Source organism: Salmo salar, chromosome ssa01 (assembly GCF_905237065.1).
Source record: "Salmo salar chromosome ssa01, Ssal_v3.1, whole genome shotgun sequence".
In the NCBI taxonomy this organism is placed as follows: Eukaryota; Metazoa; Chordata; class Actinopteri; order Salmoniformes; family Salmonidae; genus Salmo; species Salmo salar.
Window position 1 is genome coordinate 132,789,402 of NC_059442.1, and position 22,894 is coordinate 132,812,295.

The following is a 22,894-nucleotide window of genomic DNA, read 5'->3' on the forward strand; positions in this document are numbered from 1 at the left end:
GGCTTTCTCAAACTGGAGAAGCCGTCTTGCATACTTTTAGAGAATATGAGAGGATCTGTTGGGTTTCTGACATCCCATTTTGTTTTTTGTCTTTTGGTGGTTTTGGACCCAGGTGCGGCAGCCACATTCTCAGAAGGAGCGGTGTTTGACAAATAAACAGCGGGTTTCCTCATGTTCCTTCCCACACCCTCCTGGCAAAACTCACTGTGTTAACCTGGGAAGACATTTTCATACAAGCAAAGAGGAAAATAGATGTGTTGTAAAGTGACTGATTGTCATTACAATCATAGCACACATTAGGCTCAATTGGCGAGTTTGTGCTTATGAAGATGCTTTTCAGTTGTTAATGACCCAAGTGTGGATGGAAAAACAGTTTTTCTTTTCTGAGGAATTTCTGAGAGAGAAGAACACCACAACTTAAAATCAGCAGAAACCTGCTAATTGGGTGGTTTCCAACTGTAACCAGTCAATCTAAGGGGAAAATCATGCATAATCCTACTGTAGCTTACCTACAATTACCCTCACAGTCATACTACGGCCACAGTAGGTCTGTGCATGTTCTCCATCACTTTGCTGACAAGTGGAAATACTATTTTTCCCCAACCCTGGAGACAGACATGAACTGCTAGCGTGGGCCAAGACATTCAATCTTTCTTGGATACCCAGTCCCTATCACCTCGTAAAGTTCGCTAATCAAAACCGCATTGTAGCCTAGCATCCCTAGTTAGCGTGTGCTGCTCTGTGGCTCAGGGGGTGTTACTGCGGGGGAGTACTGGTAAGCAGCAGCAGCGTCATAGGAGAAGCGGTGAGTGATGGATAGAATAATCCTGGCAGAGAAGAACTGATGAATCATATAAAGTTGTGGTTTCTCCAGCATAGGATGAAAATAGTTCTTTACTACACTCTTAGAAAAAACTAAAAGTAAAATGGTGCTATCTAGAACCCTTCTTCAGCTGTCCCAATAGGAGAACCCTTTGAAGAACCATTTTGGTTCCAAGTAAAACCCTTTACACAAAAGGACCTCTACCCGGAACCAATAAGGACCTCTACCCGGAACCAATAAGGACCTCTACCCGGAACCAATAAGGACCTCTACCCGGAACCAATAAGGACTTCTACCCGGAACCAATAAGGACTTCTACCCGGAACCAATAAGGACTTCTACCCGGAACCAATAAGGACTTCTACCCGGAACCAATAAGGACTTCTACCCGGAACCAATAAGGACTTCTACCCGGAACGAATAAGGACTTCTACCCGGAACCAATAAGGACTTCTACCCGGAACCAATAAGGACTTCTACCCGGAACCAATAAGGACTATCTTATGGGGACAGCCGAGGGAACCCTTTTGGAACCGTTTTTTTTGTGTAGTGTAAGCTATAGGCACTATAGAGGAACTACAGAGGAACTCTCCCGCTTAGCTTTAGTCAGCTGTAGGCTCCCCTTGAGCATAGCCATGAGATCCACATCTAATTTCAGTTGACATTTGAATGAACCGCAGCCTAAGCAGCAGTGTGGCTGGTACTGGTTTGTCTGTTAGAAGAACAAAACTGGCTAACTTCTACTGTCTGTCTTCACTCAAACTAGCCCTTCTCATCAACTCAGATCTGAACAGCCTTCTTTGATCAATGGCAGAACAACAAATTGGATCACACTTTAAACCCAATTATCTGTCCCCTTGCTAAACATGCTTTCCCCAAATAATCCCCAAGACTCATTCGTAGAGCAATGACTCACGAATGTTGTGTGCCTTTTTCTGCTCACAGAATATCAAACACGACAGTATGACATCACATGGCCTGGTTTGACGCACGTTAAATCAATCCTAGCGCATTGCCACGGTTACGTTAATATCCATAATACTCTTATCCCATCAGTCAACAGTAATCACATTCACAAATCCCACACAGGTACGTGTAGTGAGTTGCGTTGCCAGATCTACAGCTGGAGGCGAGAGCTGTGGCGGTTCTGCTCACTAAGATGAACATAACATCACAAACAAAGTGAAGCACTGACAAAATGCAAGGGGTGCCTTTTTCTCTAAATTGAAAACAAGACCTAATAATAGGTAACTGTAAACCTCTCCTCCTGTACCGATCCTCCTGGCGCCATTCTCAACTGAGTTTTTTCAGCAGAGGCAGTCCATCCTCCCTGCCTGGAAACCAACATTAAGAAAATACAGTCAGGAAGGGAATGCGGTCTAAAATGATTTGATGGAAATCAATGCATTCTTTTCACATTGCTGAATTGACCAGAAGAGGTACACATTTTGGTTTGGGAGACGGAGGGAGGAACAGGAGGGTCGGGGAGAGATGGAAATGTTGAGCGTTGCTTCCACGCTGCCAGAGAGCACATACCGTACCATTATTAAACAACATGGGTGACGAGGAAACAGTGCTTGAAAAGTCTTGCTGTTTACAGTATCTAAAAACGGAAGACTGTCTCATTTCCATATTTTGAATGATAGAACTCCCTTCACTTTTCAGTACGCATGTCCCCGAACATGCTACCCTCTATAACTCATGTCCCCGAACATGCTACCCTCTATAACTCTTACATTTGCCATGTACTTAAATGTATTATTTAAAAATCACAAAAACGCATGTCCTTGCCAGTACAGAAATGAAGCATGAGGATTCGCTACGTCGCTGAATCTCATGTGTCATCATCGTCTAGCATGGCCTGAGTGTTTGATGTTTCATTGTGCATTTATAACACTTGCTAGATTACAGACAGCTGTGAGATGGCGTCTAATTTTAGGCCTATTTTCTTTTCCATTAGAGTAAAAAGGCTCCTTAATCTAGTGTTGTGGTGGCAGAATGAGAGGACACGTGAACCAGCCGCGGTGCTTCTCTTTCAACAGCTTTTACAGCTTGGGCGGCCTAGCGCGGCGGGCGTGTGGAGGTGTTTTCCCAGGGTTATGCACAACACCTCTATGGAACAGTGGAACACTGGGGCTAATGCTTTTCACAAACAATGAATAAACCCTCCACTCAACACTGCTTTCCTTAGTGGCTGTTCAAGAGCCACAGCTAAGTTTGATTCTGCTTTGGAAACACTTTTCTGAATCAAACAGAACTGAATCTATAGGACCAAGTTGTATGTGATTGTGACATGCCGGAATTAATTGCCCGTCTCATTTCAGGATTGACCAAAGTGTTTTTTGATGTCTTTGACAAATCATTGATTGGAAACAAAGCAGACAAATCATTTCCTCACATTTATGGAAGTGATTTCAACTCGCCTTATTCAAATCACCTATAAGGAATAGTATTTTAAATCGAGGATTACAAGGTACCCATTGGCCTCCTTGCAAATCGAGAAAATTGTTTAAGCAGCACTCAACTGCTGTTACAGCTCTACAGAGAATGTATTGAAATGTACGCTAAACCGATGCCGTGTCTGGTATTCCCTGCTTCCTTTGGAGGTTGGATCAATGTAGCGGCTATTTTAAGAGCTTTCATTAAAAGCTTTCCTCACAGGGGTTCACTTAAACCCGGGCAGAGCCAGCCTTGGCAGCTCTGTGCTTTTTGACAATTATCCACTGTCACTCCTCCTCAGAACGCATGGCCCAGTGTAGTCATGTTCTAGGTGGGTTGCTGCGGTTACAGCTATAACAGTGCTGAAGTAGCACAAAGGGACCTCTAAAGCCCAAGGTCTTTGACAACAGACATCTGTCTGATCTGATGGGTTCTGCAGGTTTCCCCGTCAAAACAGCCATGAAAAGCGTGTGTGAAACCTTGATGAGGAATTCCACTGTGACAGCATAAAGTTCAGACATGTCTCTCTGTTCCCTCTGATTCATTTGACTGAATCAGGTCCACCATGTCCTAAAGGCACATACTGTACATTTGCCCTTATCGAGGGAACATTTGCCATGGTGCTTGCCCCTCCATTGTACACTACCTTCATGCAAAGCCATTGAGCAATTCAATGAGAGGTAGTCTTTAAGCCCGATTTAAACTTATCCTGGCCCTCCATGGCTGCCTCCTATCGGGGTCAAAGGTCAGGGGTGTACTTCCACTTCCTGTTCCACAGGTTTGCTTTTTTTTCCAAACAGATTTTTTTAACTTTATTTATATACGAAGATTTTCAGGGACACCTTTGACCTTGTTCTGATGAATGTCCCCAATTGTCATTGGGACAAAAAAAAGTGGCCATCTTTATCTCCATCCAGGGCCACTCAATTGATCTGGCCTAACCTTGTCACCCACTGATTGTGTTTAAGACGGAGTAAGTCACACACTGCGCGTTTCCAGCTGTAATACTTCACACACACTGCATCAGGTTATAGTGTGCTTGACGAGAGACACATAAACAAAAGGGATACATCATGTGTAAGAGAAAACAAGCCCGAGTGCTGAATCTCAACGGCGTCATCATGACATCCCTGTATTCTTGAGAGGGCCTCGGGGACAATGACAGGGCACGTACTTAATGCATAAACAGAGCAGGCAAACCAAACCAACCTCAGAGACAGTTTAAAGTACTTCCAGGTTCAAATCAGCTCTCAACCATGGAAGACTATATTTGCTTATTTATTTGGTTCATAGAGAAATAAACAGACATGGGACATGGTTGAAGTTCTCCTCTGACATGGTAATGACTGGTTTCTGCTTAATGTATATGTGGTGTTCCATTTGGGTAAATGGCCCAGTAAAGAATAACTAGTCATATTTTCTTACCGTAAAGCATTCACATAATCGTATTTTACAAGTCCCTGAAATGTGCCTTAAATACAGAGTTTCAGACAGAATCAACAAAGGCGCATGCAAACTCTGTGAAGCTTAAAATAAGACACGCTACAGCACTTACCGTGATCTTACATAACCTAGGGAGAGTACACAGTACAGTAAAACCCAAGGGAAGGACTCATACAGCAGTCTGGAGCAGCACTCACTGGTGAACTTGTACTGCTGTTAAATAGCAGTTCATTCTTAAGTGAAAGATAAGGCGCGCGCATGTGTGTGTGTGTGTGTGTGTGTGTGTGTGTGTGTGTGTGTGTGTGTGTGTGTGTGTGTGTGCAGCCTCTTACTTCTGCAGGGTGAGGTTGAGGTTGCCTGTGCAGGCTTTGATCTTGTTCTGGGCCTCCAGATGGTTCATGCTGTTGGTGGCGATGCCGTCGATCGACAGAACTACATCTCCCACACTCATTCTGGCTTTGGCTGCCTTGCCCCCATCGGTCAGCTGTGAAGACACACAGAACCAGACGTACACGATGAAATGAAAGGAAAATAAACATACATGCATGCATTCATTTAGTGTAACAGGATAATAAACAGAGAATCCCAGGACTCAGGACTAGGGAATTCCTTGCTATATTGAGCATAGCTTAGTGTATTTAACCTCCACGCACTGGAGTGTAGAATATGCAGACAGACTCCCAGTGACTCTGAAGACATCTAATCTGTATCTGTCTTTTTATTTATGCGCCTTAGAACAACTTTCTTAAACAAACAGTTCGCATGAATTCATCTCAAACGTTCCATTCAACTATTTGTTCAGCTCTCTTATCACAGAAAATCAGACAAAAAGGGTGAGACCTGATCATGCCTGAAAAGCAACACCAAAACAGGAAACGATTGCCATGAAATTATGAAACTATGCAATAAAATACTGCTGTATTATTTCATATAGTGTTGTGTTCGGTCCCTGTGGTGTCTTATCTGACCTTGGTTACATAAAACAGCCATTTTCTCTCTCTTCACAACACTGGCCACTTATCAGCTGGGCCCAGAATAGACGAGGCAAACACTCGACAGACAGACAGACAGACACAGACAGACAGACAGAGACAGACAGGACAGACAGAGACAGACACACACAGACAGACAGAGACTCTACATATGCTGTGTATAGACAGAGACAGACTCTACATATGCTGTGTATAGACAGACACAGACAGACAGACTCTACATATGCTGTATATAGACAGACAGAGACAGACCCTCTACATATGCTGTGTATAGACAGACCGACAGGCCCTCTACATATGCTGTGTACGTACAGACAGACAGACAGACTCTACATATGCTGTATACAGACAGACAGAGACTCTACATATGCTGTATACAGACAGACAGACAGACCCTCTACATATGCTGTATATAGACAGACAGACAGACAGACCCTCTACATATGCTGTATATAGACAGACAGACAGACAGACAGACGGACAGACCCTCTACATATGCTGTATATATATATATGACAGACAGACAGACAGACCCTCTACATATGCTGTGTACAGACCGACAGGCCCTCTACATATGCTGTGTACAGACAGACAGATAGATAGACAGGCCCTCTACACATGCTGTGTACAGACAGACAAACAGACAGGCCCTCTACACATGCTGTGTACAGACAGACAAACAGGCCCTCTACACATACTGTGTACAGACAGACAGACCCTCTACATATGCTGTATATAGACAGACAGACAGACAGACAGACGGACAGACAGACCCTCTACATATGCTGTATATAGACAGACAGACAGACAGACAGACCCTCTACATATGCTGTATACAGACCGACAGGCCCTCTACATATACTGTGTACAGACAGACAGGCCCTCTACATATACTGTGTACAGACAGACAGGCCCTCTACATATACTGTGTACAGACAGACAGGCCCTCTACATATACTGTGTACAGACAGACAGGCAGACCGACAGGCCCTCTACATATGCTGTGTACAGACAGACAGACAGACAGACAGGCCCTCTACACATGCTGTGTACAGACAGACAGACAGACAGACAGGCCCTCTACACATGCTGTGTACAGACAGACAAACAGACAGGCCCTCTACACATGCTGTGTACAGACAGACAAACAGACAGGCCCTCTACACATGCTGTGTACAGACAGACAAACAGACAGGCCCTCTACACATGCTGTGTACAGACAAACAGACAGGCCCTCTACACATGCTGTGTACAGACAAACAGACAGGCCCTCTACACATGCTGTGTACAGACAAACAGACAGGCCCTCTACACATGCTGTGTACAGACAAACAGACAGGCCCTCTACACATGCTGTGTACAGACAAACAGACAGGCCCTCTACACATGCTGTGTACAGACAAACAGACAGGCCCTCTACACATGCTGTGTACAGACAAACAGACAGGCCCTCTGGGTGTGCTGGCCTGTTTGATCCGAGAAGGATGGAAGCATGTCCTATATCTCTCCCAACTTAAAAGACGTCCGGACATCTCCTGATTTTACGGTCTAGGTGGCATGCATGCCTCTGACTTCTAAATCAAACAGCGTATCGAAGTAGAACACATTCCAACACTAGTGACTAATGCACTCTGTTCTTCTAACCCTCTTGGATTTGATTTAGAAAGAAAAGGCATCCCCAAGGCACAGACAGGCCGAGGGACATACGTTACCCTTAACCTTTGATTCTGATAGGTGCTTATGATGAAGAGCTTCCATGATGAAGAGGTTCCCATGAGTTACAACCTTCTGACAAATCCCCAGTCTACTGTAAGGGCCTAAAGGCTGACCATATGGTATCTACTGTATCTACGTTAAAGTCCCGCAATATGACTGTCTTGGTAAACATGAATCTACTAGATCCTCGGTGTGTCTGGTATGTACTGAGCAAGAGAGTGTAAATGACTATCGTTTGCCTGATCAGGTCATCTTTGAGAGGTTGACGTACGGCCTGAGAAACGATGAGGGTTGTTGCTCTTAGAGGAAGGATGTGATCTTATCGGAGCTCCAGTAATGAACTGCCTGGTCTTTTCTGTTGTGGAGGAGAGGAAAGGCTGGGGGGGATAGAAACAGGTACTATAGATCATCGTTTCAGTCTGTTTTATCTATGAAAGTGGAAGAGACAAGCTCTAATAGCCTCATGTCACATTAGATCAATGTTCATTATGAGGGGTTGTGGGAAAGGTTTTAGGAGTGGAAACTATAAAAAAGAGATTTGAAACACTTCCTATATAAAAAAAATTATTTAACTTACGAGTTATACAGTTCATACAATTACAGAATAACCGTGGAACTGGAGGATGAATGGATGAAGACCATCTTTGACATTTTTTTTTCTTTTTACAAACAGCTGACTGAAGACAGGACCTCCAGGCATTCGTGTCAATTTGATAAACTTGGTAAATTTGGTAAACGCATGGGTAAACTCACAATGGCTGCCTGGGATGGTGATGCAATAATTTACATAACATCATTTGAATGAACATTCAAAATTACTAACTGATGTGGCTTACGCCATCAAATGTATTTTTTGTAATGTCTGTTGACTCGAATCAACAAAATCACAGCCTGCTCTTACTTCCTGCTTTGCTCCTCGCAATGGCCGCCAGTCCATCTATGATATTATTGACTTGAATGGGGACGCCTGTTCTATTCGTTCTATTTTTATAGCAGCACACGAAGTCAGGAGCAGAGAGGAGAAAATGGACGTCAATTACATTTTTATTTTTTTAATTCAACGGTTATCACAGTGACCATGGTCATTTGGCTGGCCAATTACAGTCATCCAAAATTCCATGACCATCACAACCCTATATACAGTAGCCTAATAGTCTTAGCCTTTGACTTCTGGTAAACTGTAAAACGCAAAGAACTCAAACTATAAGCTGTCAAAACAACTGAAAAAAGCAACACTTTTTGTTATGCAGCTTTAAGCTTTTCATTCCCTTTGCAATGACATCCATTACACCCTAATACACTGCAAACCCACATGAGTAAACTACCGCCCTGGTTTGTCTGACTCCCACAATGCCAGTCTTTTTCCCAGGCAGCAGGTGGGGTCCTGTACGTCACATTTTCCCTTCCACCCAGCCAGGCGGCCAGCCAGCGGCCAGCCAGCCTGGAGATGCATGCTGACGCTAACACAGTAGCACAGGATATGACCTGACAGGATATGACCTGACAGGATACAGCTTGGTGAAACCATGACAGCGGGGGATGACTCTCTCCCAGGTGTGGCGCGAGGAGATTACACAAGCCTGCCTGGCGTTCACCTCGTCAATCACTCAACAGTCGCCCCCTGCACACAACACCTGTGGAGTCATTGCACAGGAACAAACAGAGCTCAGGGCCACCTATATTCACAAAATAACCTGGCTAGCTTTATTATGCAAGGATCCTCACCACAACTCTCACAATTTGTTAAAGGGGTCTAAATGCATGTGGTTTAAAAAAGGCACACCAAAGCATTATTTAACAAGCTAGACATATTTAAAAAAAAATATATATATATATATATATATATATATATATAAAATCATTTGGCTGAGTTCTCAAACGGACGTGAATTCAACATGAAATGTCACCATGACATTGGATTTAGGTAAAGGTTGGACGAAATTCCTTTACGTTGATGACTTTTTGCAAATCCAATCAGTTTTTCCACATTGATTCAAAAATCATCACGTTGAACCTTTTTAATGAAATGACGTGAAAACAAGGTTGATTCAAGTTTTTGCCCAGTGGCTGGTGGTGATTTTGTGGGAGACCTGCAGGCCATTATGCTGAAGTGTGACGAGACAGAGAAGCAACATTTTATAGAGGGTGGACCTCACGTCGGTCTTTGTCAGACCCATTATTAAAGATACAGTACACGTTGGACCATAATAATAGGTGGGCTAGACCTCAATTTGTGGTTACATCACAACATTCTGCGACAAAAAAAATGACTTGGAAACGTCCCCAAAGATGAAGAAAACCTCTCGTTCCACAGCAACAGCGGCTGTTTCCCGGCCACCTCATCACAGAGTCTGAGTCACATTAGTGATTACTCAGCCAGAGGAGAGACCGCCTTGGGTGTCAATGAAATCCTTATTCACACCATTCACAGCATTGTGTGAGAGGCAGTATAAAGCCTGCAGTGGGAGTAGCATGACTATGTAAGGACCTGTTCCCCAGGAATCCCTCCCATCCAGGAAGTTAGATAACCTCAGTAGGTAGACACAAAAGAATCAAGAGCATACTGTACTGCCTGGAAGTCAGGAATGCTATTGTGTAGGCTTCATTATAGGAGAGAGAGAAAGAGTAAGGGCAAGAGGACAGCCTGTCTTTGTTCACTGAGACCTCACAGTATGAGAGAGGGGGAGACCCAATGACAGTAGGGTCCATGCTGACACATGTTCCTTGTTTCAAGGAGATCAGATTACAAAAGGCCTGCGGGAAGTACAGGAGGCATAGGTCAGGCATACTGTATGCATACATACCATAAATTCACAGGCATATTATACTGTTAGGTACAGGCACACACTTAAACAACACAGTAGCCCAGTACACTCACACAGCCTCGCCTCATTTCTCTTGAGGACTAAGTGAAACTACTTAAGCTGCTCTCTGGGGTTTAACTGCTGGCCAATCTGAGGGATGGTAACTACCATACAAACGCCATTACATGTGAGTCTGAGCACCCCCATGGGAACAGCTAGTCCTCCAGGCTCCATTCCCAAGACCAGACCAGAAGAGAAGCAGCTAGTTCTCAGTCTGAACCACACAAATCAGCCTCCTCTCATCCGCTTCCGCTGCCCTGGGGGTCAATGACAGAGTCAACAACAAGGTTATGGGAGGGAGCACAGCCCAGTCTAAGCACTCAGCAGGACTCAGGATTGGGAGTATGTGCTTGAGTAGAACAGCCACATGTGAGGTGCACAGGCAGGAGTCAAATATTTCTGTTTGGAACAGCCTTACCCTTTTAGCCATCTAGAATCCTGCATAAAGGAAGACAACGCTACATACCATAGTCTAGATTTGGTAAGAGACGTCAAATCCTGATCATCTCCAGACAGTCCTTTTAAGAGAGAGGCTGTTCCCTTCATCTTCCTTGTAAAGCTCTGATAAAAGTATACTGTCTGTGCAGTTTACTCTGTTAAATAAAATGGCAGAGAACAGAGAGCACTTTAACAGCTAGCCATCCCTCTGACACACATGGCGCCGCTCTCTCTCACACACACACACACACACACACGGCTAAGAATCCCTAGCATCTCCTCTCTCTGTAAATATCATACAACTAGAAAGAGCCCAGACACTAAAAGTGATGGAGAACAGAACCACACAACCTGAACTCTGTGTGTACCATTCAACTCTACAGTACAGAACCTACTGCACAGCCAACATTTCAAACATTATCGCTCCCTCAAAACACAGGTCACATTATGTGTTCATATAATGAGCAGCTAAATAAATCTGCCATGCAATGCAAGATCCTATTGGTCAAATCGTATTATTTTAACAGACCACCATTCCTCCTCTACCAAATGAGAGCACAAAATACAAAACATTTTGTTTCAGAAGAAGCACCAGAATGACTCATTACATTTGTTCGGCAGATGAGAAAGTGGCAGCTGCCCCAATGGACAAAATATCTTTCCTCTTCTTTGAATGTGACCTAACCACATAATGCATGCTGCTGGCGTAGGGCTGTGGTGCTGGTTTCTCCACAGTGCTACAACTGTCCGGACACTGATAATGAATGACACTAGAGTTCTGAGCGTTTCCGTTTACAGATGAACAAGTACCCCAGCCCACGCCCCAGCCCACGCCCCAGCCCACGCCCCAGCCCACGCCCCAGCCCACGCCCCAGCCCACGCCCCAGCCCACGCCCCGCTCACTCCCCAGCTCACTCCCCAGCTCACTCTGTGGGCTTATGAGTGAAACTGAACAGGGCCACTTGTCCAGGATTGGTTAGTAGTTAGCGGTTGGAATCAATGACAGATGAGGTTGAAGTGGTACTACCAACTTAACCAGTGGAAATGCTCGTCCCTCTGATCTAATGAGAACACTTGACGAAACATGCCGTCTTTTGCGTTCTCACTAGAAGGAATACTCTCTGGTATTAGCTTTGAGAGTAGTGGCCCTTTCACAGAGGAAAAAAGGGACATATCTATTAGACTGTGGTTTCTGACACAGTCCTCACAAATGGTGCTAATTAAGAGTTCTAAATGAAGATGGATGAAGAGAGAGGAGCGGTATCTCTTTATCTCCACCACTGTGACTCACCATACAGAGAGAGTAAGCCAGGAGCGGCATTTCCTTCTTTTCAATAACCCGCCACCAATTGCTCCCATGTGCCTCCCATCTGCCTTTTACAAGAAACGTAGCCCTTGTAATCAAACAATCAAATCACGGCAACATAGTCACACAAATCTAATTCAGGTCGAATAAAGTGCTCGGATTAAAAACTTTACTGATAAATCATCGTATCGTTATGAGGCTAATTGTTTGATAAGTAAAGCAGGATATAACAATAATGGAATAGATATCAGCAGTAGACTATTATTCTCCTAACCAGATGGCAAGGGGATGGGAGGGACAGTGAGGAAGATGTGTGGAGCGTCGGGAGCTCTCTGACGTGGAGAAGAAAGTCGCTTACAAAGACAAAGAGCAGCAGTTTCAGATGTGTTACTGTTCCTTGATTCATTGCTCGAGAACTACTCCCAGAAACGTTCTTGGTACAATATAGTCTTCCTCCGGACAGTGTAGAATTCTATCAAACCCGATAATGTCAGACTATATTTATCAAATCAATTAAACTAACGGTCAGAAAGGGTGAATATTAAATAACTTTCACTTGAAGTATGTTTTAGTTAAACTGATTTGGTATATTTTTTCCTAACATTGTTATTATATTAAATTTTTATCTCGCGTACCAACTCAGCAATGCAGACATAAGTCAACAAGCTTTTCTACCTATTCTTTTTCTACCCATTTCTACCGATTCCAACCCAATTAGGCAGAAAGACAGAAGACTATCTGAAGTAAGTCCCCCATTGAGAAAATCATTGCGATAAGCATCTTCATTAGTGAGCAACTTCTGCGTCACTCAAAGTTCTGAGTACCGGTGTGTCTTCAAGAAATGCCTATTAAAACGAGTGAGGCAGAGTGTTTGAGGTTGTAGCATTTCTGAGGAGTCAGGCCCTCAGTGAGGGGGGTTGAGAGTGCTTGTGAAATGGATGTGACGTCTGAGGGCCTCACAGAGAGAGGCCTTATATGGGGATGTTACTATTAGCCTCTTATCTGCCTGCTAAAGACAATGCAGTCTAGGACAGACAACCCGATTCTCTCAAATGGCAAACGATATGCTAAAACACGTGAACAACACGTGTCTGTTGTAAAATGTCCACTGGGTTCAAATCAGACCAAATCAGATTGCTTTACAATGTTAACAAACTGAAATAAGAATTGATCTAGTTACTGTGTGGAGTCGAGACTTGCCTAGTTAAAAAACTAAAAAAACAAGGCCCTGAAACCTCTGCCTTGTAGAATCACAGGGATGAATCCATGGACGCAGTATTCCTCGATCGTGCGCGGTTCAGCTAAACCACAATCTGCTGGGCCAGTACAAGCAGGACAAATGGCCCAGAAAGAACATGGTGTAGTAGAGAGCTGAGGTGCAGGTGGTGTCTTGCCTTTTATAGCTGCACACCGGTTTCAGCCTGCACAAGACTGAGTGGGAAAGAACACGAGAGCATGGAAAGAAAATAGAATAGAGAAGAGAAGTGTCTGGGCAGAAGAGAGCAGAGGCACAGTAGAGGACGATATAAAAGAAGAGGGGAGGGAATGAAAAGCAAGTGTTCTTTCATTTTGAGGAAAACATCTCATTAACAGCCACTTGAACAGAGACAAGCTCTTGTCCCCATCTTTGGCTTGTTTTTCATGGTCTAGCAGGCTCTTGTCCCCGTCTAGGGCTTGGTTGTCATGGTCTAGCAGGCTCTTGTCCCTCTCTTTGGCTTGGTTGTCATGGTCTAGCAGGCTCTTGTCCCTGTCTTTGGCTTGGTTATCATGGTCTGGTTCCAGCCATCTCTTCCTGCAATCACACTGCTGCTGAAAGCCAGGACACTGCCTCTGGCCCAAGTCTGGCACTCTCATAACTAATGCCATGACAACACAAACAAAAACATTCCAAAAGCAGGACAAGTACTACAGACTGAATGCTCTACTCTGTCCAGAAACAAAATGCCAATGCAGAGCAGTGATATAAAAGGAAAATATTAATGATAGTAATCACTTGATTACCATGTGTCACACTCAAAACAACAAATGTCATAAGTGTTTTTCTTTATTTTGACTATTCTCTACATCGTAGAAGAGTGAAGACATCAAAGCTATGAAATAACTAATATGGAATCATGTAGTAACCTAAAAAGTGTTAAACAAATTAAAATATATTTTAGATTCTTCAAAGTAGCCTTGCCCTGATGACAACTTTGCACACGCTTGGCATTCTCTCAAATCAGCTTCACCTGGAATGCCTTTCCAACAGTCTTGAAGGAGTTCCCACATATTCTGAGCACTTGTTGGCTGATTTTCCTTCACTCTGCTGTCCAACTCATCCCAAACCATCTCAATTGGGTTGAGGTCGGGTGATTGTGGAGGCCAGGTCATTTGATGCAGCACTCCATCACTTTCCTTCTTGGACAAATAGCCCTTATACAGCCTGGAAGCGTGTGGGTCATTGTTATGTTGAAAAACAAAATGATAGTCCCACTAAGCACAAACCAGATGGGATGGCGTATCGCTGCAGAATGCTGTGGTAGCCATGCTGGTTTAGTGTGCCTTGAATCCTAAATAAATCCGTGTCACCAGCAAAGAACCCCCACGCCACCTCCTCCATGCTTTACAGTGGGAACCACACATGCAGAGATCATCTGTTCACCTACTCTGCATCTCACAAAGAACAAAAAATCTCAAATTTGGACTCATCACACCAAAGGACAGATTTCCACCGGTCTAATGTCTATTACTCGTGTCCAATCAAGTCTCTTCTTATTATTGGTGTCCTTTAGAGGTGATTTCTATGCAGCAATTCGACCATGAAGGCCTGATTCACACAGCCTCCTTTGAACAGTTGATGTTGAGATGTGTCTGTTACTAAACTCTGGAGCATTTATTTGGCCTGCAATTTCTGAAGCTGGTAACTCTAATGAACTGGGTCTTCATTTCCTGTGGCGGTCCTCATGAGAGCCAGTTTCATCATAGTGCTTGATGGTATTTGCGACTGCACTTGAAGAAACTTTAGATTACTTTAAGACCTCAAGGTCAGTCAATGATGGACTGTCATTTATCTTTGCTTATTTAAGCTGTTATTGCCATAATATGGACTTGGTCTTTTTATCAAATAGGGATATATTCTGTACACCCCCATTTATTCTGATCTTAACTCCAAACCTCCGATGTCCACAGATCTCTCCCTTTGTACCTCTCTAATACTCCATCTTTCCCAGTATAATGCCATTTTGCTATTTCCTTTTGCAATACATCCCTCCATTTTACTATGATGTCTCACGAGGGTCCTGAACCTTCCTACTTGTAACATGTTCTACCAATAAGATTACATTTATACATACTAGAAACATAAACCATCCAAGGTTAATTCCTTTATATGACTTGTTTTATTTTTTATTATTTAATTAGGCAAAGCAGTTAAGAACAAAACATTCTTATTTACAATGACGGCCTAGGAACAGTGGGTTAACGGCCTTGTTCAGGGGCAGAACGACAGATTTTTACCTTGTCAGCTCGGGGAATCGATCCACCAACATTTCGGTTACTGGCCCGCACTATAACCACTAGGCTACATGCCACCCCTAAATGAGTTGGCTGACAACTTTCAGTTCTTGTTAAATGTAGCATTATGTGGTGGTAGGTAGCGTGAGTTGTAATCAAAGTCAACTGTTGTAAATTGTTCAAACCCAGAATAAGATCACAGACCAACTGATTTCTCCAGAGCAGACATTCCTGTCGTCCTGCCATATTGTTTGTCTTCGTGGCCAATGATTTGATCTTAAAACGTTTTACATTTTTCAACAACCAAAAAAAGCAAAAGCAGGGGAATGAAATAAATCAAAACAGAGTGATATGTTACTGGAACCATAGATCTCGTTTCTTTCTTTCTTTTGCCATCAGGGTAGATTGACAGCAGCTGCCCAACTACTGAATACTCAGACTCACTGACCAAACAGACATAATCTGGGCTGATATATTGCATTGCTATGAAACCCATAGTTTTATTGAACTATGCATATTGTAGATCAGAAGACTAATAGGCCAGCCCCCTGAAAGATGTGTGAAACGGGATTAAAGTCGGATTAATTGATGTAATTCAGGTTGTCACACCCAGCCGTCACATTAACAATCCCTTCATTTCCAACACAGTACCTGGTTATTAAGTCTCTTTTTCCATGATGACTGACCGACTGCCATTTCCACTCCATCTGTCATTCATCATCAGACACTGAGTGGACGCGTTGATGTGTTTCTGGCTCAGTATTCTGGCCCGTTTTAAAACGTCTGCTCTCACTCAACCTTCTGCTGCTCATTCCCTCCTGCCATTTTAAGGGATGGTTAGGATTTTGGGGAAATCATAATGAAATACAGTACATTATTAGGTTCTCCTTTAATGTACTTAATGATACTATATGCATTGCGATTCGATACTGCAATATTATTGCGATTTCATGCTCCAAACATAGTGCTCACCATGCCTGCTGCAGAGGCACAAGAGAGAGCCATGAGAAACCGAGTTTTGATCACTCATGGAAATAAAAGTGCTGAAATCATGTTGGCTCACCCTTTAAAAAGAAGATGGATAACAAGATAGAAGGAGAAATACCAGAGTTTTGGCGCAGGTACAGTCGACTAGGGCTAGCTAACGTTAGCTACCTAGCACGTTTCTTTTATACAGTATATAGCAATACTCTAGCTACTGTATTGATTTTTCCCCCACATCACCACTAAAGACCCACTGTAGAAGGTGTGTTTCATGGGGTGTGTTGATGACGTACTGTTGGTGTCCATTAGTATCTGAAACGGGTAGAAATGTAACCACACATTATTTAACAAGGCCACAATCACAAACCACAGGACCTAAATCTAACATTTGAACAATCTGGACGTGCTTACCGTCTCCCCGCCGCGCTTCCAAATCGCAATGAATCATCATCTTCCCCATATGGTGCTCTCGTCCTCCCTTTCTCTCCCTTTGTACCTCTCTAATACTCCCTTTATCTCCCCGTCCCTGGTCCCGTCCATAGCGCAACATAAATTACAGGCTGATAATACAGCATTCACACGAATCCATCCACACCCTTATAACTGGCATCAATAGAGAGGACATTAACCCTTATGCTCTCTAACTGAATAACCCCTGCAGAGAACTACTATGTAGACACAGGGAGAGGGAGGCCAAAAACTCTATATTAGTTCAAAATGACACAGTATCTGTATAAGGACTTGTGAAGTCTTCCATTTCAAAACTCTCATTCTTCGTGGAAATATCCATATAAACCCGAAGAGATTAATTAGCATGTTAACACCGGAGATAACAGATAGAGTAACATTATTAATAAACCGTTAACATTTGAATGTATATCGTTTGGCCTCTGCTACACAAACCATCTTAATGGTTCCTTGAAATACCAGAGGGAGTTTTTGGTGGTTATTTATTTTCTCTGGACTGGGATTCTGGTGAGAGCTCAGCTCTATGTCAAATAAAGTATAATTTGAGTCAAGTTCACGTTGTTCCTGTTAATCTGAAATAAACATTAAAATAGTTTACAACTTCAGCGCAACAAGAACAGTGTGTGCAATAACAAGCTGAGGTTGAATGCGAAAAATGAGAAAAACCCAAGCAAGACTTAATGTCTATAAAGAAGATTGACTGGGCAGAATATAGATGTTTAAAGTGACATCAAAGAGCTCTGAAAAATTATCCAGACCCAAAGGAACTGCTCTGTCTCCCAATAATAACAGCTCTGATTGGCCCAAAGTCAGCAACACTCAAAATAGCCCTTGTGGTTGCTGCAATACACTCTAATAATTGACCCAAAATATAAATCTCAAAAACAAAATGAAAGAATGTGTTCTCTAAATCATGCCACTGTTCTGGTGCCAAATCCACACAACCCAATACAGATTGAGGTACCCTGTGAGTGAGTCTCACATAGCATATTGGTTTACTGGGAAAAGCCGGGACAATCACCCAATGTAACCTGATTCCTGCCAATAGCTTGACCTGAAAAACTGTGGTTAGTTTACTCACTGACCCATCATTCCCGGACAACTATGCCTAATAAATAGTTTGTTGCCTAATGAGTAAAATAAGTTATTTCAAATACAGGGCATAATGTTTTAACAATGTTACTGGTTTAGAAAGATACCTTCCCATACTAGTAGTCTTTGGGCCACAACCGACTGTGAAACCTGAGAATCCGATGAAGCCTGAATGTTTTTGGACGTGGTATATTTTACCCACGGCGCTCATCTGCCATCTTAACCCTGCCCTTTGAAATGTAATGGAATATTTGTGCTTTGTGTAGTACAGGCCTCACTCCTCCTCTCATAAGAAACAGAGACATAGGCTGACATAAAACAAACACATACTGTGTATAGGCCCATCTATAACATACAATCCTATGCCATGTGGGTGACCTGATGTTGATAATGGTGCTGAAGGAGATGGCTGCCGTTTTACGATCCTGTAACCAATTGTGCATGTTTTTTCACGTTATTTGTAACTCGTTTTGAACATAATGTTTCTTCCACTGTGTCTTATGACCGAAAAGAGCTTCTAGATATAAGGACAGCGATTACTCACCCCATTCTGGAGGAATACTTTTTCTTCAACAAGTCGGATGGGAAGGATTTACTTCAGACGCCCGACAAGGCCCTCAACCCCGTCATTCGCAGGAGGAAAAGACGGAGATATCGTGGACGATGGTCCGGAAACTTTAATGCAGGGAAACTCAAATCCGTTCTACCAAATTTCTACCAGCATATGAAATATGCAACCAGAAGGAAAAAATTAATTCTAGACCACCTTTACTCCACACACACACACACAGAGGCACGTACAAAGCTCTCCCTCGCCCTCCATTTGGCAAATTTGACCATAATTCTAACCTCCTAATTCCTGCTTAGAAGCAAAAACTAAAGCAGGAAGCACCAGTGACTTGGTCAATAAGAAAGTGGTCAGACGAAGCAGATGCTAAGCTACAGGACTGTTTTGCTAGCACAGACCGGAATATGTTTATTTTGGTTATTTAAAAAAAAAAAAAAAAAGCTTTTTTGGTTAAGGGCTTGTATGTAAGCATTTCACTGTAAGGTCTACACCGGTTGTATTCGGCGCATGTGACAAATACCATTTGATCTTAGTGTCCAGTGATGGCATGAGATTTCAACTGCTATAGATTCCACTCCATCGTAGAATGGAATGACATTAGCAACACCATAACAAGACGTGTCCCGTGTGGCTCAGTTGGTAGAGCATGGTGTTTGCAAATGCCAGGGTTGTGGGTTCAATTCCCACGGGGGACCAGTACGGAGAAGAAAATGTATGAAATGTATGCATTCACTACTGTAAGTCGCTCTGGATAAGAGCGTCTGCTAAATTACTAAAATGTTTTAAAAAATGTGGGGGTAGAGAGACATCAGGGAGTTCTGACTGAAATGCAAACAGACAGCTAAAAATAGTTTGAATATGTTCCCCCAATGTATCACATGTCCTGGCTAAACAAACCATAGGGAAACCAAGGTCGAGAGGGGTAACGAGTGGGTGGGATGGAGGTAACAGGCGTAAAATAAATGCCTGGTTTTAACGAGAATTTCTTGTAATTTTTTTATAACCAATCCAGTAAATGTGGAGGAGTTAAGATGGAGTGTCACCTTGTTAACGTCCAAAAGCGGAAGTCACGTCAGACTCGCTTTCCATTTCCCCTGAAAACCAGAACATCCGGTTGTTGGGGACTCGACAAAGAGAGAGAGAACCTACACTATGCCACAGTGAGCAGACAGACACATGTAACTCAATCTAGCCATCGTTTAGCCTGCACTGCCCTGTAGGAGAGAAACAGGAGTTCTGGACCCTCCTTCCTCTGTGACTGTAATTAATGGTTCATATGCTCAATTGTACTAGGCCTTGAATAAAAGCTGAGCTGATATTACCTAAAAAGGAGTGTAGGAGCAGAGAATTCACAGATGAATGTGACAGAGACAAAGGAGATGATTGTGGACTACAGGAAAAAGAGGAGCGAGCACACCCCATTCTCATTGACAGGCTGCAGTGGAGCAGGTTGAGAGCTTCAAGTTCCTTGGTGTCCACATCACCAACAAACTAACATGGTCCAAGCACACCAAGATAGTCATGAAGACGGCACGACAAAATCTATTCCCCTCGGGAGACTGAAAATATTTGGCATGGGTCCTCAGATCCTCAAAAGGTTCTACAGTTGCACCATCAAGAGCATCCTGAATGGTCATGTCACTGCCTGGTATGGCAACTGCTCAGCCTCCGACCGCAAGGCACTACAGAGGATAGTGCGAACGGACCAGTACATCATTGGGGCCAAGCTTCCTGCCATCCAGGACCTCTATACCAGGCGGTGTCAGAGAAAAGCACAAAAAATTGTCAAAGACTCCAGCCACCCTAGTCAAAGACTATTCTCTCTGCTACCACACGGCAAACGGTACCGGAGCACCAAGTCTAGGTCCAAGAGGCTTCTAAACAGCTTCTACCCCCAAGCCATTAGATTCCTGAACATCTAATCGAATGGCTACCCAGACTTTTGCATTGCCCCCCCTTTACACCACTGCTACTCTGTTGTTATCATCTATGCATAGTCACTTTAATAACTCTACCAACATGTACATATTACCTCAACTAACCGGTGCCCCCGCACATTGACTCTGTATATAGTCTCGCTATTCTTATTTTACTGCTGCTCTTTAATTACTTGTTACTTTTATTTCTTATCCGTATTTTTTTTTTTAACTGCATTGTTGGTTAGGGGCTCGTAAGTAAGCATTTCACTAAAAGGTCTACACCTGTTGTATGTGACTAATGTGACTAATACAATTGATTTGATAGAGGGATTGAGTCTCAGGAACCTATTGTAATGCTCCCTTTCTCTGCTAATCACTACCTTTGACAGCAGACTGGCCAGCACCAGATTCAGTTACATAGCTTAACAGCTAAACACACAGAACAGTGGGCTACACTAGTATAGTGTGCAATTTCCTGGTCTAACGTGCACTTTTACTAACACTATCACTTCTGGACATCATATCAGGCTAGACGCCAGCTCGCATTTCAACTGGAGCGCTCAACTCATAACTTTAAACGTAATCATTTTAAAAGGACACGTCTTTCCATTTGACATCCATCTGCTAAATGTGACAATGCAAATTGTGTAAATAAATCTTTACTCTACATCATGGGTCAGACTCAAGGCCCACGAGCCCATTCAATGAGGCCCGCGGGACGTTTGAGTAAAAAAAACATTTATATTTTGGGGGGGAAAACAACCCCAGTCTACATTGACATTTTTATTATATTTAACTAGGCAAATCAGTTAAGAACAAATTCTTATTTACAATGACGGCCTAAGAAATTACTAAAACCAAATTGAAACTTTGACATTATACTGGACCTACATTTATACAGTCTCTTCACTCTTTCAGGTTGCTAAGCATCACCCAAATGAAAGCTAGATCGTCAGGGAGTATAAAAAATTCCAAAACGATGAATAGAAGACAATTTTTTTGCTAATTTTGACACAGAAGATAGATAACTTAGGGTGTCACAGAGGTCTAAGGCACTGCATCGCAGTGAGTCTCGGGTTCGATCCCAGGCTGTCACACCCGGCCGTGACCGGGAGCCCAATGGGGCATCGCACAATTGGCCCAGCGTTGTCCGGGTTAGGGGAGGGTTAGGCCGGGGGGGAATTTCCTTGTCTCATCGTGCTCTAGCGACTCCTTGTGGCGGGCCGGGCGCCTGCAAGATGACTCCGTCGTCAGTTGGACGGTGTTTACTTCGACACATTGGTGCGGGTGGCTTACGGGTTAAATGAGCGGTGTGTCAAGAAGCAGTGCGGCTTGGCAGGTCATGTTTCGGAGGACACATGGCTCGACCTTCTCTCCTGAGTTCATTGGGGGAGTTGCAGCAATGAGACAAGATCATAACTACCAATTGGACATCACGAAATTGGAAAGAAAAAAGGGGGTTAAAAAAGGTGACCAAGGTGAAGATCAAAATATGTGTTTGCCACCCTGTCTTGCTTATACAGACTCAATGATCAGAATCACTTTCAAGGGATGACTCCAAACCCTTTGTTGGGTTACAACACCCAGAACACCATAGCGTAACCATGCTACTTTCTAAATCAAATTTTATGTCACATGCGCCGAATACAACAGGTACAGTGAAATGCTTACTTACAAACCCTTAACCAACAATACAGTTAAGAAAAATACAAACAAATAAAGTAACAAATAATTAAAGCGTAGCAGTAAAATAACAATAACAATTCCTCCTGCTTTTACTCATTTGACTGTGTTATTACAAAGCCAAACCTATTTCATGGCCTCTTATGAGATCAGAGACAAGCTACACCATCGCCCCTTCAACATCCTAACTTTTATGAAAATACATACATGTGTCTAGTAGAAAAGCCGAGTAAAACTACAAGCACAGTACACACAAACGTTCACAGAGACAGGCATTGGTGTAGCTAGCAGACTACAGGCCAGACTCGAATGTCAACCCGATCCCGTAACTAAGCTAGCCACGTCCACCTGCAGTTCTAAGATTGTGTGTGAACTAAGTCAAGCCATCAACGGCTGTCAGATTACAGAACCAAAACACTCCATCAGGAAAGCAGCAGACAGTGTCCGGGTTAAAATGTAATCCACCCTGGCCTATTACACCTTCATTATGCCTTGATTACACAGGGTATAACTAAAACACTATCAATCATAACAGTATGATGTATTTTTATCATCATAACCGTAAAGGCAAAAATGCACCAAATTTGCCCTAAGGAGTTCGGTACATTTGATTGATCTGCACTCAGCCTCTCTTGTAATCTAAGTGTCTAAATGGTGTTGTTTTCTC

The 22,894-nt window shown here is 43.2% G+C and overlaps 1 protein-coding gene across 4 annotated transcripts in view; it reads right to left on the minus strand.

Annotated features, from left to right (window-relative positions):
• The window catches only part of pdlim5b (PDZ and LIM domain 5b), a 72,887-nt gene that overhangs the window by 24,909 nt on the left and 25,084 nt on the right, over positions 1-22,894 (minus strand). For all 4 annotated transcript variants that reach the window (XM_014130046.2, XM_014130040.2, XM_014130035.2 and 1 more), the window contains exon 3: positions 5,038-5,189. In XM_014130046.2, the coding sequence (XP_013985521.1) occupies positions 5,038-5,189 (152 nt within the window). The remainder of the gene's footprint in view (positions 1-5,037; positions 5,190-22,894) is intronic.